Raw genomic sequence first — 16,284 nt, 5'->3', positions numbered from 1 at the left:
ACGCCAGAGATTTAAATGAAACCAGAGCATCACACTGTGTAGTAACACATAACACAGCAGTCAACAAGAACGAATGCAGCAATGGGAAGGGATGAGGCCAGTAAAACCAAGACTTGAAGGATTCATCTGAATGGTTGTCTGGTTCAATAGGCTGTGACAGAAGATTACAACTGAATTATAATAGGTTTGCTGTGTTTGAGGTCTTTCTCTAAAGATCTAAGTACTTTCAAATCACATTTCTGATATACCAACATACCCTGAGAATTTGATCACCCTCTTCTAAGCCTTCTTTGGCTGCAGGGCTATCTTCTAGAACACCAGCTACAAATATTCCAACATCATTTCCACCAGCCAGCCGCAGACCCACACTATCTCCTTTTCTGAATTTTACCAATTTCATGCTGGGCCTGTTAAAACAAATATTTCATTTGAAATGGTTAAGAGAAGCTTGAAAAGTTATAGTAAACTGATACAATGAGAACTATATTTAGAATGGAACAAAGGACGATCATTTCTGAAATTTCCCTCATACCACTAATTTACTGAATACAATTTAGTGCTAGAATTCCAAGTCAGATTTAATGGTACTTTCTTTTATTCTCTGATTAATAAGTTTTAAAATATCTGAATTTAATATGCAATTACTGCTTTACAACTAATTTCTAAAACTAGTTTATAAAAACAATGTTTTCCCAACTCAAAGTCTTGGATATACATGGTACATTCACAATGGTAAAAAAAAAAAAAAACAAAAAAAACAAAAAACTTCCATTTTTTTCCACCCCAATTCATTCATATCATCTCTATGGAATAACTGAAAAGTACTGTTTTACAAAGGTAGAAACTGAAGCACAAATTGACAAATTTTCCTAATACCAGGGAATCAAAATGAGGCTCCAAGCATTGTGATCTTTACATCCAATAGATAATCGTTTTTAAACTTTGCAGTTGGTAGACTCTGAGTTCATACAGATCACTTACTCTGCAGCCTCTCTGGATTTTAAATAAAAATCTTATCATCAATCAGCCTTTCTGGATTAGCCCCATACTCAATCTCTGCCCTTTTCTTATGAGAGAGAGAGAATGGGAAGGAATAAATGTATGCACATTCTTTTATCATCAGTGTACCATCACCATGATATTCCTGAAACAAAGACTAAAGGATGTCTTAGAAGAATGAGTGGGCAGAAACGGATCATAATTACAAACTACCCTGTAGGGTAATTAAATACAAATTACCCAGCTAGGTTTCTAGAACTTTCTCACAATTTCTAGTCAAGAAGACACACAATTCTATTACCTATTCTGACATGAAGGATAGAAAAAGTCCCTTTCTTTTAATTCATTAAGTAACAATGAAAAAATTATTAGAAACTCATAGAAAGTAAAAAATACAAATCAAATCAATGAATGAATGAGCTGAGGAAAGAGAGAGGAGTCTAGTTCTTTTAATCCAACTAAAGACCACCTTAAGTTTTAGATGTTATAAGGTATTCACACTTGATCCCACTTCTTCACCTGGAGCTAACATTTACTAAGATGTAAACATCAGAGCCTGTAGGTTAGATACGGTCACTTACTCCCAGGGCTGGTGGCACCCTTGGTCCCTCCATGAAACTAGTAGCCAGTATTATCGTGGACCATGTCAATCACCTGGCATGGTGGTATCCTACTTTGCCAGGTTGAGTCCAGAGCCTGCTTACAGACTCCTCTCCCAAACCAATTGTAAGGAGAGCTTTTGGAAACCCTTCCTCAAAGTCCTTGAGACTCCAGGTCCCTGGTAGTTCTTTTATCACACAGACTGACCTACAGGCCTCAAAAACTAAAAATCATTGATTTTTTTAGTCTGCATCCCTTAGCAAAATAGGCCTTTTTAAAGAACAGCTTTTTTTTTTTTTTTTTTGAGGACAGCTTTAGGCCCAGTCTCATTGTCATGTGGCCTATAGGACTGACATTTTATACTCTGTTTTATCTGCATTATATCAACTTCTTGCAACAATAACAAAAGGTAAACCCATTAACTACTTCTGCCCCAAATCCAGTCACTGGATGTGAATGAACTGTTTTCTGGCTCAACTACAAATCCTGCCCGCATCCTCAATCTTCTTTGGTATCTGTTCTTGAGGGCTCTCCTGGGAAATAGGTCTCTGGAATCACATCGTTACTTTTTCTTAAACTTTAGAGTTATAAAAGCTTCCAAGCAATTTTTAAGAAAGGAAAAAAGAAGGATACTGTTCCTTCACAATCTGTATTTTGAATTATCAGTTATCTGATATTAAGCAATATATACAATTTTAATCTGTGTCATACCCATCTATTTCAGGAGTTTTCTCTCTAGCTAGCTAGGTATTGTAGTGACAACCCAATTCCCTTTAGCAAAGAAAACAGATGAGAGCAGGGGTCTAGATCTAACCCACTTTAAAAAGTTTGGTTATTTTCAGTTATTAACATTATGCCCCTTTACCACAGAGGCAACAAAAGACTAATTTGGTGATCATGATGGTTTGCAATCTGGTTATAAAATTTATATCTCAATCCCATAAAGTATAAAACATATAGCAATAAAAGGTGTGGAATATAAAAAACTTACTTTTGAGTTGCTAACAGGTTGAGAACAGGTTCTCAACCAAGGGTGATTTTGCCCCCAGAAACCATGTGGCAATGTCTGGAGATATTTTTGGTTGTCACAACTGGAAGGTGCCACTGGCAGCTAGTGGTCAGGGATGATGCTAAATATTCCACAATGAGAAGGACAGTCTACCACAATAAACAAGTACCCAACCCAAAATGTCAGTAGTGTTAAAATGGAGAAACACTGTTTTGTTGTTGTTGTTTCTTTGTTTTTTGTTTTTTTTAAATGCTAGGGCATTAGAAAGCTTGTGAAAATTTTTGATGTTTAAGTAGAAAACAATTTTTAACTTTTGTAATTCCCGACCTGAAAACTAGGCAGGGACAGTGGTGAGAAAGTCAACATCCAAAAAGTTTCTTGTTTATTCTCTAATCTCTGTCATATAAATAATTTAAAATAAAAAACCATAGCATTAAGTGGTACACACTATTTTAAAAAGGATACGAAATATGGTCTGCGACTGAATTTTCACTTTAAATCATGCTGAATAATGGACAGAGAAGACAATACAAGTTTAAAATCACATTACCGCAGAATCCCATCTTCATGAGTTGAATTAGGCAGGACGCCATCAGATGGACTGACAGGTAAATCCACGTCAGGCTGTCCAACTTGAGCGTATACAGGCTTTGGTTCTAAAAGAAAGAAAATTTAAAAATCGTGCAAGAATCACTTTATTAAAAACTAGAATAATGTAAGCAGTCAGGAAAATATTCAAACAATAAAGAGTCCACAAAATACATGTAAAAATTCATCAGCAAAATATAAGCTCAGAGAAATTGGTAAGGAACATATATACTATATATATGTTAAAGCACAGAGTACAGTGACAAATTCTGATGTCTTTACACCAAGTATGCTGTTAGGTTCTGAAAAATCCTCTGGGGGAGGAGGGGAGAGGTAGATGAGGAAAAGGAGAACAAGACAGAATCACTACATTTCTCTCAGACTGTCAAAGCAGCCATCTTTCTTCACTGTGGTAAAATTTGTTTTTAAATAACCACATTCTTTGCCACTAAACAAGCAGAGCAAAAAGATTTGAGCAAAGGAACTGAGACATGAGAAGCAAAATCTCCCAGCCTTTCAAGAAAATGGATCTAGGAGGCTTGCAGATTCTTATATCTGATCTCATACGTTTTCACAGGGTATAACTTACAGTGCTTATGAAAACATTTTCAATTGGCAAAATAACTTAAAAAAACTTATGCCAATTTTCCTAAATGAGAAGTGTTAGAGAACAACTTTACTCAATTGTGAATAGTTGTTAACTATGAATTATTTATTTTTTTCTTTTAAATTTTAGAGAGAGTAAGCATGTGGGAGGTGGGCAGAGAGAGAGAATGAATCCTAAGCAGGCTCCATGCTCAGCATGGAGCCCGATACGGAGCTCGATCCCACAACCCTGGGATCATGACCTGAGCTGAAATCAAGAGTTAGACACTCAACTGACTGAGCCACTCAGGCACTGCAACTATGAATAATTTCTATCCAGAAATTTTTTTTTAAAATTCATGAAAGCCTACTGATTCATGCCAACATTATACCCATAAGGAATATTCTGGAAGTCAAATACAGAAAAATTCAAACATAGGTAGTAGCAGAAGTAGGAGTAATAGTAGTAATAGAAATAACAATCATCATAATCAAGAAAGCATCTTTAAGTCTTCTGTAAATTCTGACAATTATTTTATTTAGTCCGACTGCAAATGTTTTCCGAATGTAGTATTTTGCTAGGCTTACCTGGAAGAGTGGGTGCTTGTTTCTCATTTCTTTCAACTACAACTTCTTCTGTTTTAGGTATATGATCATCCGCATGCTTTACAGGAATTGAGACAGCCCCAGGTTTAGAAATTCTCTCTTCCTCTCTGCTCCGGAGACTACACATTGGTAAAATTAAAAAAAAAAGAAAAAAATTATAAGCATAAAGATGATTGTGAAATCATTTGTAGGAGTACAGTGTAAGAACAGCCAAGCAAACTTTGAAAAACAATGACACTCTAACAGTTATCAAAATACTATAAAAACCTAATAATGAAAACTAGAGTAGTACAGATCAAAGTAACAAAATAGAAAATGGAGGAATCTATCCACAGTAGTAAAATTTATTAATGAAGTGGCAGCCCCAAGCTGTCAGAAAAAAGCATGCTATTTAATGAATGATGTTAGGACAAATGTCTACAGATTTAGAAATATTAGATCTCTATGCATATCAATGACAAAAATACAATTTCAGATGGAACAAACTCCAAACCATAATATATTTCTTAAATATCTGTATCATCAAAAATAGAGGACTGTTAAAGTTCAAGGCACAAAATCCCTCATATATCAACAGCAGTGATTACATAAGAAGTTAAAAAGGATGCAAATAATTAAAATATAGTATATAATTTTTTGGTTGAACCAAATGAAATGGGGTTTAAAATAACTAAAAAGTTCAAACTGAATAAATTTCATAGTTTGAAAGAACATGTGTAATGAGTTCAATATTAAGATTTATATACTGACCTAACAACACATACAAGAATTTGATATTTAGAGCATATAAGGAACTATGAATCAGTTTAAAAGAGACAACCGAGGAAAAAATGAGTAGCAGGAAGGGACAATTCAGAAAAAATATACAAATAACAATAAACATGAAAATACGTTCACCTTCACAAGTAACTAGGAGAACGCACATTAAAGTAACTTGAAATCACCTTCTCATGAGAGTTTTCACAATAACATCAACTGTAAGGAGGGACATGGAGACACAGACACTCATACAAGGATGGTAAAGTAAGTGTAAATAAGTATAACTACTTGAGGGCAAAATGGAAGTCATTTATCAAAACAGAAAATGCAAACATGCAATAACCTGCAATTTGACTTCTAGGTTTATCCTAGAGAAATACATACATGTCCAAGAACACATTTTGTTTTTGTTTTTTTGTCCAAGAACACATTTTAAGAATATTTATTATGTTATCAGTTGTAATAGCAACAAATAATTTGTGTCTTTAACTACTCTATACCACACACTGAAATAGAACAGTCTCTAACTTAATTTTCTTCAAACTTTTTATGGAAAATTCCAAACATATCTAATAACACAGAAAACAGTATCATAAAAATACCATGTATTTAAAAAAATTTCAACATTCTATCAGAAATTCAATCTGAAGCTAACAGTACCTTAACACCCAAACCATGACAATGATGGGACAGAGAAAACAATAAATATTTTCAATTATGAGTGGAGGAAAAAATTCTAAATAAAATACTAAAGGGATGTACTATGTAGTAAAAGATTATTCTACAATGACCACAGCAGGGTTATTTCACAAGTATATGGCTAGTTTAACATTAGGAATTTATCACAGAATTCATTATGACATCTAAATATTACAAGAAAAAACTATCAAACAGGCATGTGAAAACATGCAACAGCCATTCCTAATAAAAACCACAAATAAAGCAAAGATACTGGAAATACAATTAATTATGAGACTAGTTCCCAAAATCAAGAGCTAATACCATATTAGATAGGGAAATGCTGAATGTATTTACACCAAAATCAGTAACAACACAGTGATACCTGCCAATACTATCGTTATTTACCACTATTTTGAAGACTCAGATGATATAATCATGAGATAGATGATAGGCTTGAAATATTGGGGAGAATTTTAGTAAGTATAAAAGAATACTATAAAAATTATATAAAGAGAATTATAATTACATTTTAATTTTAAAAAATCAACTATTTTCCTCAATGTCCTCTACAATCAGAAGAAAATGAGGGGCGCCAGGGTGGCTCAGTCGGTTGAGCAGTCAACTTCGGCTCAGGTCATGATCTCGCAGTCCGTGAGTTCGATTCCTGCGTCGGGTTCTGTGCTGACAGCTCAGAGCCTGGAGCCTGCTTGGGATTCTTTGTCCCTCCTCTCTCTCTGCCCCTCCCCCACTCGTGCTAGGTCTTGCCCTGTCTCTCAAAAATAAATGTAAAAAATAAAATTAAAAAAAAAAAAGAAAGAGGAAAATGAAAAGGAAAAAATATGCCAGCACCAGTAGCATTAAAAACTGTAAAACTCCTAGATAAAACCTGTGCAATCTTAGATTGGGGGAGATCTCCCTAAATGTGATAAACATTCAAAAACCATAAAGATGAAAATATTTCACTATTAAAAATGGTTTTATTTTTATTTTTTTATTATTAAAAAAAATTTTTTTAATGTTTATTTCTCAGACAGAGACAGAGCATGAGTGGGGTAGGGGCAGAGAGAGAAGGAGACACAGAATCTGAAGCAGGCTCCAGGCTCTGAGCTGTCAGCACAGAGCCCAATGCAGGGCTCAAACTCACAAACCATGAGATCATGATCTGAGCCGAAGTCGGTCACTCAACTGGCTGAGGCGCCCCAATTAAAAATGTTAAAATTAAAAACTGACCAGGCGCCCCAATTAAAAATGTTTAATTGCACAGGAAAAGATATAAAGATTTATATTTGCAACACACTCACCAAAAGAGCTACTAGTAGCTGATGGAAAATGAAAAAGAACAATATAACAGAAAATGAGCAACAGAAATTAACCTGGCAATTTACGAGGATGCAATACTATGGTCAATAATCTCATAAAAAGATGCTCAGCTCTGCTACTAATCTGGAAACCATCAATTTAAAATAAGGAGTTGCCAAGGCGCCTGGTTGGCTCAGTCGGTTAAGTGTCCGACTTCGGCTCAGGTCATGATCTCAGGGTTCCTAAGTTCGAGCTCCGCACTGGGCTCTGTGCTGACAGCTCTGAGCCTGAGCCTGCTTCAGATTCTGTGTCTCCCTCTCTCTCTGCCCCTCCCTCATTCTCACTCTGTCTCTGTCTCAAAAATAAACATTAAACTTTTTTTTTTAAAGATAAAATACGGAGTCGCCAATTTACAACGATCAGATAGGTAAACATGGAATTCTGAGAAATAAACAAGTGTAGTCTCAAATATTACTCTTGGAAAGTCATCTGGCATCATCCGTGAAAATTTAAAAGTAATACCAACACACTCTTTAATGACTTCAGAAATAAAAAGCTAGTATATGAAATCATGGACAAAGATGCTTATGCAACATTGATTGCACAGGCAAAGACCTAGAAACAGAATTTCCATAATATGTAAAATTTCTCATCAAAAGAATAAGCTGGAAGGATGGTCACATTGTATTGTTAAGTAAAATTAGCTAGCTAGAAAATAATGTGCAGAGTGTGACCTTTTTTAATTATTAAAAACACAAACTCTGTATGATGCTAAATAAATTATGCAGAAATATGGAGAAAGGCTTAATTCAAGAGGAGTGGGAAGTAGGTGAGGTAGAATAGACCTATTTTACTTGTTCTAATTAAGTATACATTGCACAGAGTCAGGCGTGGGGCTCGAACCCAAGGACCAGGAGATCATGACCTGAGCCAAAGTTGGACGCCTAACCAACTAAGCAACCCAGATACCCCAATTTTTAAATGCAATTAAGTCTAACTTTAAACAAAGAATTTGGTTCTATTAATGCATACTATTAGCAGTCTCTTATGAAGAAAATGTTTCTTACCTGTTACCCTTCTGAAAGGATAAAACATAAGCACTTTTCACAGTTTCTATTTTCATAGTCAATTATTCTGTGGGGGTGTACTTTTAGTTTTAAATTACTATGAGCTGCATGGAGGTAAACAGTCTTTTAGGCAAAACTATAAAAGTCAAGGTATTTTTAAATCATAAAAGGTCAAAATTTTTAGCCACAGCTTAGGTAATAAAATCTCACAATTAATCCAAGAATAAATAAGCACAATTAAGCTTTATCCCCAAAGTGCTCTAGGTACCTCAGAATTTAAAGGGCCGTACAAAACAGAAGGTTCCCTTTACATTCTTTGCATAAAATATGCAAATTATGTTATAAATATATACATTTTAAAGAAAAAGAATGAGATTAAAGAATGCATAATTTTAATAGTTCTATAGACTTACTGCTCTGTAACAAGCAAACTTTAAACTGCTTTAAAAAGATCTAAAAACATTTACAATTGATTTTATTTCTTCGAACTTAAACTTTCTAAATTTAAAAAGACTGATACTAATGATAACTCCCATCCTGACTGAGTTATAACCTTCTGATGGAAACCTCCTCCATGATGATAACTAGAAGGGTGTCATTTGTTGTGCTCTTGCCCCATCACATAAAACTGCTAGCATTTTCATCTTGCCTAATTTCCATACTGTACTGACCACCACCTTTATTTTTCCTCTAACACAACTGTTATGAATTAAATAACATTTCAGATAGATAGAATTCATATTCTATTAAATTTTTTGTAACAACTAGTACTTGGAGAATCACTGTTCTTTTTAGTGCATTTCTGTTATCTACCAAAAGATGGAGGCATTATTCAATAATACATGCAGAGTAGGAGCAGCACTGTTAGCAGGATTATAAAGCAAATCATCTATGTTAACTGTAAATTTTCTAGAATCTGTATTAAATAAAGTGAGATAAAATCAATTAACACATTTTACTTATTAACCCATTACATCCAAATATTATTTCATTATGTAATCAACAAATTATTAGAGGTAATTTACATCTTTTTTTTGTCATTAAAAACCAATGTGTTATTTCAAACTTAACAATACATCTCAATTTGGACTGGCCACATTTCAAATGCTCAGTAGCCACATGTGGCTAGCAGCAATGACACTGGGCAATGCAGACGCATGGTTATGGTACAGAATCATCAAATTTTCCAATCATTTGAAAAGTTCTATTATGAGATGTGACCACTAAGTCTATTGCAAGACAAAAACCAAATTTAGACACCCCAGATTAGTTTACAATCAGTGGCAGTTATTGAAAGAAACTGGTAAAGCTGTGACAATTAAAAGAAAATATACTTTCCTCAAATCTTCCATACAGGACACTACCATGGCTCTGAAATGGTATCTAAGCTTTATAAAACTTTTTTTTTTTTTTTTTTTTTTTTTGCTATTATGAGGAAGGCTATCTTTATACAAAAAACATTTTTGTCCTGAGTCAGAGTCATGTTAATCTACACACTCTGGCTCCAAGTAGCCTAGACAGACATTTCAACATTCTACCTTAAGATCCTTTTTTTAATTTTTTTTTTTTAATGTTTATTTATTTGTGAGAGAAAGAGAGAGACTGAGCACGAGCAGGGAAGGGTCAGAGACAGAGGGAGATACAGAATTTGAAGCAGGCTCCAGGCTCCAAGCAGTCAGCACAGAGTCCGACGCGGGGCTTGAACTCACAAACCCACAAACCGTGAGATCATGACCTGAGCCGAAGTCAGATGTTTAACCGACTGAGCCACCCAGGAGCCCCTGGACCTCAAGATCCTCTTAAGAGCATTTTTGTTTTCTCCTGGAGGGTAGGATATGGGGTTTATTTTCTGGATTTTTCATTTGTACATCAATCTAATGGTAGTGATCCACTGGTCTAGAAATTTTGGGTTGATTAAAAACCCTATGGAAGACAGCTGTTAGACAAAGTGAAACAGTCTCTGAAGAGCTTTTACAGTTCACGTAAATGAACTCATTGTAAACAGAGCCTTCTTTAAGTCTTACCCAGTTAACTGTGTAAATAGGGTGGCAGACTAACATACACACTGTCAGATCAGCAAGGAGCAACAACTTGTTTTAAGTGAAAAACTTCAGGTGTAAAATCACAACTGTTAAGGCCTATGGGCAGAGGGCAGAGGACAGGCAGCTTGGTCAGGGGCTCCCCTGTGGGTTCTGGGGTGTGTCTCCTCAGCAGGCCCCTCCAGCACATAGCAGTCAGCAGTTTCCCCCAGTGACTCCCTAGGATAGTTGTGTGCAAGGTCTCTATCTAATAAGACACTTGCCCATGAACTCCTTTTCCAAACATTTTGGAGGGAAAATTTCCTGCCAAGTTCTTCTGAGAACACACCACAGCCAAATTCTCTGCCATTCAGTAAGCCATGGGCGTGCCCTCTCCAAGCAGGCTGGCTCTCACCCTAGGGATGGGTGGGGGAGCCTCTTCCTTGGGCACTCCATATCAGCACCAGGGGTAGTGGCTGCTCCTCATACCCGATTCTGATATTTAGAGTTCTCTCAGCTTCTTACTAGCTAATCCTTTGTTACTCCAATCCTTTTCTATTTAATCTATTTACATTAAACTTGCTAGGTTCACTCCAAGCTTGACTTGCTGTCTTGATTGGACCCTGTCTGACAAAACATGCCAGATGGCCCATTCTTCATGAAGCTTTCTTTCATACTTCTGGCTCCCAAACACCTTCCCAAATGACTGTTCAGTAATGCCTTATTTTAAAAATGACCTTAATGTAGGAAATAAACTTGAGGGTGAACAGTCACTCCAGTAAAACATCCTTTTATCACACCAATTCCAAATTCCCATTACATACTAAATGACTCATCCTAAAAAACGAAGTTATAGTTTTTTTTCAGAAACTCATTTATTGCATAAAGGGAGGCAAGACCTTCAGAACTTAGGATGAAAACAAAAACTAGGTACTAATTCCTTTAGAGGCTACTGGACTATCTCAGCCATAATTAACAATAAAGAAACTAACCTAACCATACCCCACAGTTTTTCTCCATTGACAGAATAGGTCAGCATGGAGGGTTGGAAGACACCTGAGAAAGAAAAACTAAAGGCACACTCAAATCATTCTGACTATTTAGAATGCTGCAACCACTGTTAATTTTCTAAATTTTATATGGAAACAAATAGGTATTTATACATTGCAGTTCCTCCTTCATAGCAATAAAAAAAAATTAATGATCTCTCTCTGCATGGCACATACAGAATTCTAGGGATGACAAAGGCAGAGAGACGCAGAGAAGAGACTCTAAGCTGGTCCTGGAATACAGAAATTAAGGGTAGTATGCCGAGAAATAGTTACTTTATACCAATTTTGCCATATTTATAAGCTAATTTCCCACAACTTAAGTTTATTCTTTATACACTATAATCTATTTTCTAGAAATACATGTGTGTGTGTATATGCTTTTGAAGAAAATCTGAGTATCTATATTGCTCATTTTGGCAAATGGCTTTTAGGTAATAATCCAGATACTTATTTTTATAAAGTTTATCATTTTGTACAGAGTTTCTCTCCCATCTTACATGTTCATTTATTATGATGATGACTAACCTAGTGCATCTGATTTCAGACAGTATGATTTTTGCAGAAATGTGTAATTTTTAATAATGAGAAAGACTAAGAAAGAGCTTTTTAAAATTTAAGGATAGCTTTGTTAGGCCATCTTTGGTGGTATAATGATTATCAGGTACTTAGATTAATATTTAGAGTCAAACAATCTTCTGACTGAGTGGAATGTCTGGTTGATTTATAACAAGGGATCAATGTTGCGACACTCTCTTCATTTTTTACTAAGGTTCTCTCCCAAGGACAAGAGAAGATCGTTATCTGGAAGTAAGATTTTTCATTCATTTACTATTTTTAATACGTTACCAAGTGGAGAGTCTATTTTTAAATATCATATTTTATGTTTTATATTGTACTTGTGTAAAAGCTGATGAACAAAATTCATACTTTTACTTTTTAAATTGTGGGATAAAGTATAATATTTAAGCTTGCTTTTATGCCATTAGATTCATATTCTCTTAGGAGTTAAAATTATTCAGCAATCATTGAGCACACATATTATTACACTTGGGTTGCTAGTTAATTACTAGAGAAGTGCATCAACTATGGTCTTCCCTTGGCCTGGCCTCCTTAGAAAGCATATCAAAAACAAAACCTCAGATTGGAATTTTAACCTGGTAACCTAAAATTCCCAAGGACTGAAAACAAGTTGGCTCTTATTGAAGTAACAGAAGTTCAGGATGGGTCATCAATATTCCACTCATTTCGAAACATTAGACAAAGAATCTCAGCAAAAAAACAAACAAACAAAAAACAAAAAAAACCCCAAAAAACCCCAAAACCAATTCAAGTAATAAACAACTTCTTAAAAAACTTTCACATTTTCTCTCATGAAACAATTTTTTCCAAAACAGAAGAAAATACTTCTTAGAACTCCAATCACCGTCTCCTTTACTCTTGTGATCCAGCATCCTGCTGGTATTCCAACAAGTTGAGAAACGGCACGTTATTTCTTATTCTACAATAATCTTCATCTGGAGGGTTCTTTCTTACTCATTTCAAGATGAGGTCACTTTAGAGAAGCCTTCTTCTCTGATCATGTTATCTAATATCGTCCCCTCCGCCTTCACTATTGTACTACCCTCATTTTCTTTATAGTACTTACCACTAATGGAATAATTTCCATTAGTCTGATGGAAAGTGAAATGTATTTTTCAAACTTACTTATCTGCTTTTTTCACTCTGATATAAGCCTAAAGCTCTAGGACAGCAGGGATCTTGCCTAGTTTGTTGAGGGAAAATTTATAACCATATACTGATAACATATACATGGTATCAATAAATATATAATATGGTAAGAATCAGCAGGATAATGTCAAAATTACTGGCAAAAAAAAAGATCTTTCAACATTCACTCTACTGTAGAAAGTTCACTGTGCTGCATCAACTCACAACCAACTCCCTTAGTCCAGCTGGAAGGCATAGAATCCACGGGAAAGAAGTGATCAATTAATTTCATTGAGATACTTCAAGAATTATCTTTCTACCTGGCCCTTTCTATCTTTCACAGAGGAGAAACCAAAAACAAACAAATAAACATGAAGGACTTCAAATGAAAAATAAAGCAGTACTTATACCAAATTAATTGCCAATATTATCACATGTAAATCTTGTCCTGAATAAAGCATCTATTAAATTGGAGATAATAAAACGTTTTTAAAGAACTAAAACCAAAGATCAGAAAACAAAATCCGAAATTCGCTAATCAGAAAATGGGCACTTCTCCACATTTTACAATAGTAAAAAAAAAAAATGTACAACTGATACATGTAAATGTCTCAATAATTTTTAGCCAACTGGCAAAGTTCCAGAGAACCAAGCAGTATCTGAAAGAGACTATATATTCTAGAATTAAAGAATATTTACAGTCCTCTAGAATCAAATAAAATAATTATGGAAGATAATGGAAAATGTAAAATATGTAAAGAAAAAAAGATCTTTAAAAGTCAATACTTCTCTAAGGTATTTAAGCGGATACATTATATGCCCTATTTGCATAGGTATTAGGATTTATTGGCACTCTTGGAGAAACAGATCATGAGCTCAATTCAACCCTGTATAGTCAAAGGCTGACAGAAAAGGTGGACTGTATAGGTAAAAGGTTTTTATCCCAAATATATCAGCTTAATGGGGCTCAACACTTGGATTTGTCTACAAATTTCTCATTTGTAAAATTCAATTTTACTATCACATATTTACTATATCATAACCCATTATCAATACTGATACCACTAACTTTCAGAATTTAGGGGGAGCATTTTCTCTCAGGAGAAATAATGAATAAAGAGAATATTTGAAAATTTTACAAAGTTTCAATCTTTTTAAGACACTGCTTGCAAGTACCTCAAAAGCAACCATTTTTATAAAACGAATATGCTAAATATAAATTAAACCTTTTCTATTTGTTATAATACATTCCCTAAAAACTTTAGACAACTTAGGCCTTAAATAAACTTAGTTTATGGAATGACTGAGTCTAATATAAAACATAATCTTTATAATCCAAATGTTCCACAATTCAACATTAAATTTTAATTAGTCTCAGCTTTTACTACAGAATTTTTTCAATACTGAACCTGCTTATGATAATCAGTAGCACCACAGTCACCTTTACTATAAAGCTGATAGAACAGAACAAAAAAGGTAAACATATGTTGTCACTCTAGGGAGAAAAGTCATAAAATGGATTGGTGTAATTAAATGTTAGTAGGGACAGTAAACTATATGACCAAAGAGAGGCTTAGAACATACCCTGCAAATCAAATACTCAGTTATGTAGGGACCACAGTGAGATCAGTGAAAAGAATCTTCTCTGTGAGAGCTACCTTGTGAGCATGAAACAATGGCACAAGTTTTGGGCTCTCTCAGTATCCCGAGTTCCTAGAACAAGTCTTGGCCCAGAAGGGGCTCTGAAACATCACTGAATAAAATATAAAACAAACCTGGCAACACGCATCAAGATGTAAGAAAATCACTGTAGTAATTCTCTCTATATATAATTTTTTAGTTCAATAACGCCTATTTTAACATTCTAGACCAGGGACTGGCAAACGTTTTCCTTATATGACTCTGTGAGCCATACAGTCTCTCTTGCAACTTCTCAATTATGCCATTATAGGATTGGTTCCAATAAAACTTTATTTGCAAAATCAAGCAGCAGGTTGTATTTGGCCTGCAAGTTGTAGTGTGCCAACCCCTGTTCTGGATAACAGTAAGGGTGCATTGCTCATCTACTTATGAAGAAACAAGCTAATGGGCTTTTCTCAAGAGCTCTGTCCACAACGTTTGCTCTCTCAGAAAAGAACATCACACAGAACTCAAGTAGGTCATGAGAATAATGGAATACAGAACCCATGGTGTTTTTACTAGAATTTTACTTTTAAAGAACACCTAAACTGTTTCTCAAAACACAGGATAATCCTCCACAACTCCACAGTTATTTGTATTTTAACATGAACTTTAGGAGAAAAAATGAAATCTTTAAGCAACTGGTACTATTGTACATCTTGAATGTGTGAAGGTCACTGAATTTTCAGAAATTAAATTCTTAGCACAAGAATTTGGAAATAATCTGAAGACCTCTGGCCTTCTGTATGTGAAGTACTATCTTTTCTTTAGTATGTACCACATGTCCTAACCAGAAGTTCCCAAACTTGGTAGTGCACAGTAGAGGATGATATCAGAAACCTAAAAACAAACAAACAAACAAACTGTATTCTCCACCTCCACCTGAGAACAGAGCCTAGGATTCTGTATTTTTAAAAGATCTCATATAACTCGTGTGACCCATAAGGATACCTGAGGTTCCCAATTAAAACACCTCAACATAATTTTATATTAAAATGTTTAAAAAAACAAAACAAAACAAACCTCTTTAACTTTTAAGTTACGAATGCCAAGTGTTTAGGAAATCTAAATGAAAAAAAGTCAGCATCAAAAAAACTTTTTAAGATTTAGAATTTGCTCACAAAAAAAACTAACGGTCAAAATGTAGATGATTCTTTTTTTTTTTAAGGAAAATCATATCCAAATTTCTTGACACCAGCATGGTTTCTAGGTGAGAGAAATGTGTTAAAATTATAGCTACTCCCATGAATCATCCAAGGGTGTGATTTATATCACAGTGTGTGTGTGTGTGTGTGTGTGTGTGTGTGTGTGTGTGGTTGCAGCGATCCTCTCCCAGGTAACATCTATGCTATGTCAAGAAGAGTTTTAGAACTAATGTATTAACTTGAAGCAGTTAAAAATAACAATCAGTTGTATCAGTTATAAGATAAGCCAGGATGGCATATGATGTACTATAATATTTTTTAAAAAAATCATTATGGGGCGCCTGGGTGGCTCAGTTGGTTAAGCATCCAACTTCGACTCAGGTCATGAGCTCACAGTTCGTGGGTTCGAGCCGCGCATCGGGCTCTGTGCTGACAGCTCAGACCTTGGAGCCTGCTTCAGGTTTTGTGTCTCCCTCTCTCTCTGCCTCT

The 16,284-nt window shown here is 34.9% G+C and overlaps 1 protein-coding gene across 6 annotated transcripts in view; it reads right to left on the bottom strand.

The window, feature by feature from the left end:
• Window positions 1–16,284, bottom strand: part of TJP1 (tight junction protein 1) — a 107,630-nt gene that overhangs the window by 35,011 nt on the left and 56,335 nt on the right. For all 6 annotated transcript variants that reach the window (XM_030317517.1, XM_030317518.1, XM_030317519.1 and 3 more), the window contains exons 9-11: window positions 4,370–4,506; window positions 3,159–3,264; window positions 257–407 (exon numbers count right to left, since the gene is read on the bottom strand). In XM_030317517.1, coding sequence (XP_030173377.1) covers window positions 257–407; window positions 3,159–3,264; window positions 4,370–4,506 — 394 coding nt within the window. The remainder of the gene's footprint in view (window positions 1–256; window positions 408–3,158; window positions 3,265–4,369; window positions 4,507–16,284) is intronic.

This window comes from Lynx canadensis, chromosome B3 (assembly GCF_007474595.2).
Source record: "Lynx canadensis isolate LIC74 chromosome B3, mLynCan4.pri.v2, whole genome shotgun sequence".
Taxonomy (NCBI): domain Eukaryota; kingdom Metazoa; phylum Chordata; class Mammalia; order Carnivora; family Felidae; genus Lynx; species Lynx canadensis.
The sequence above is the reverse complement of the archived record's forward strand: the minus strand, read 5'-3'. Positions and strand labels throughout refer to the sequence as shown.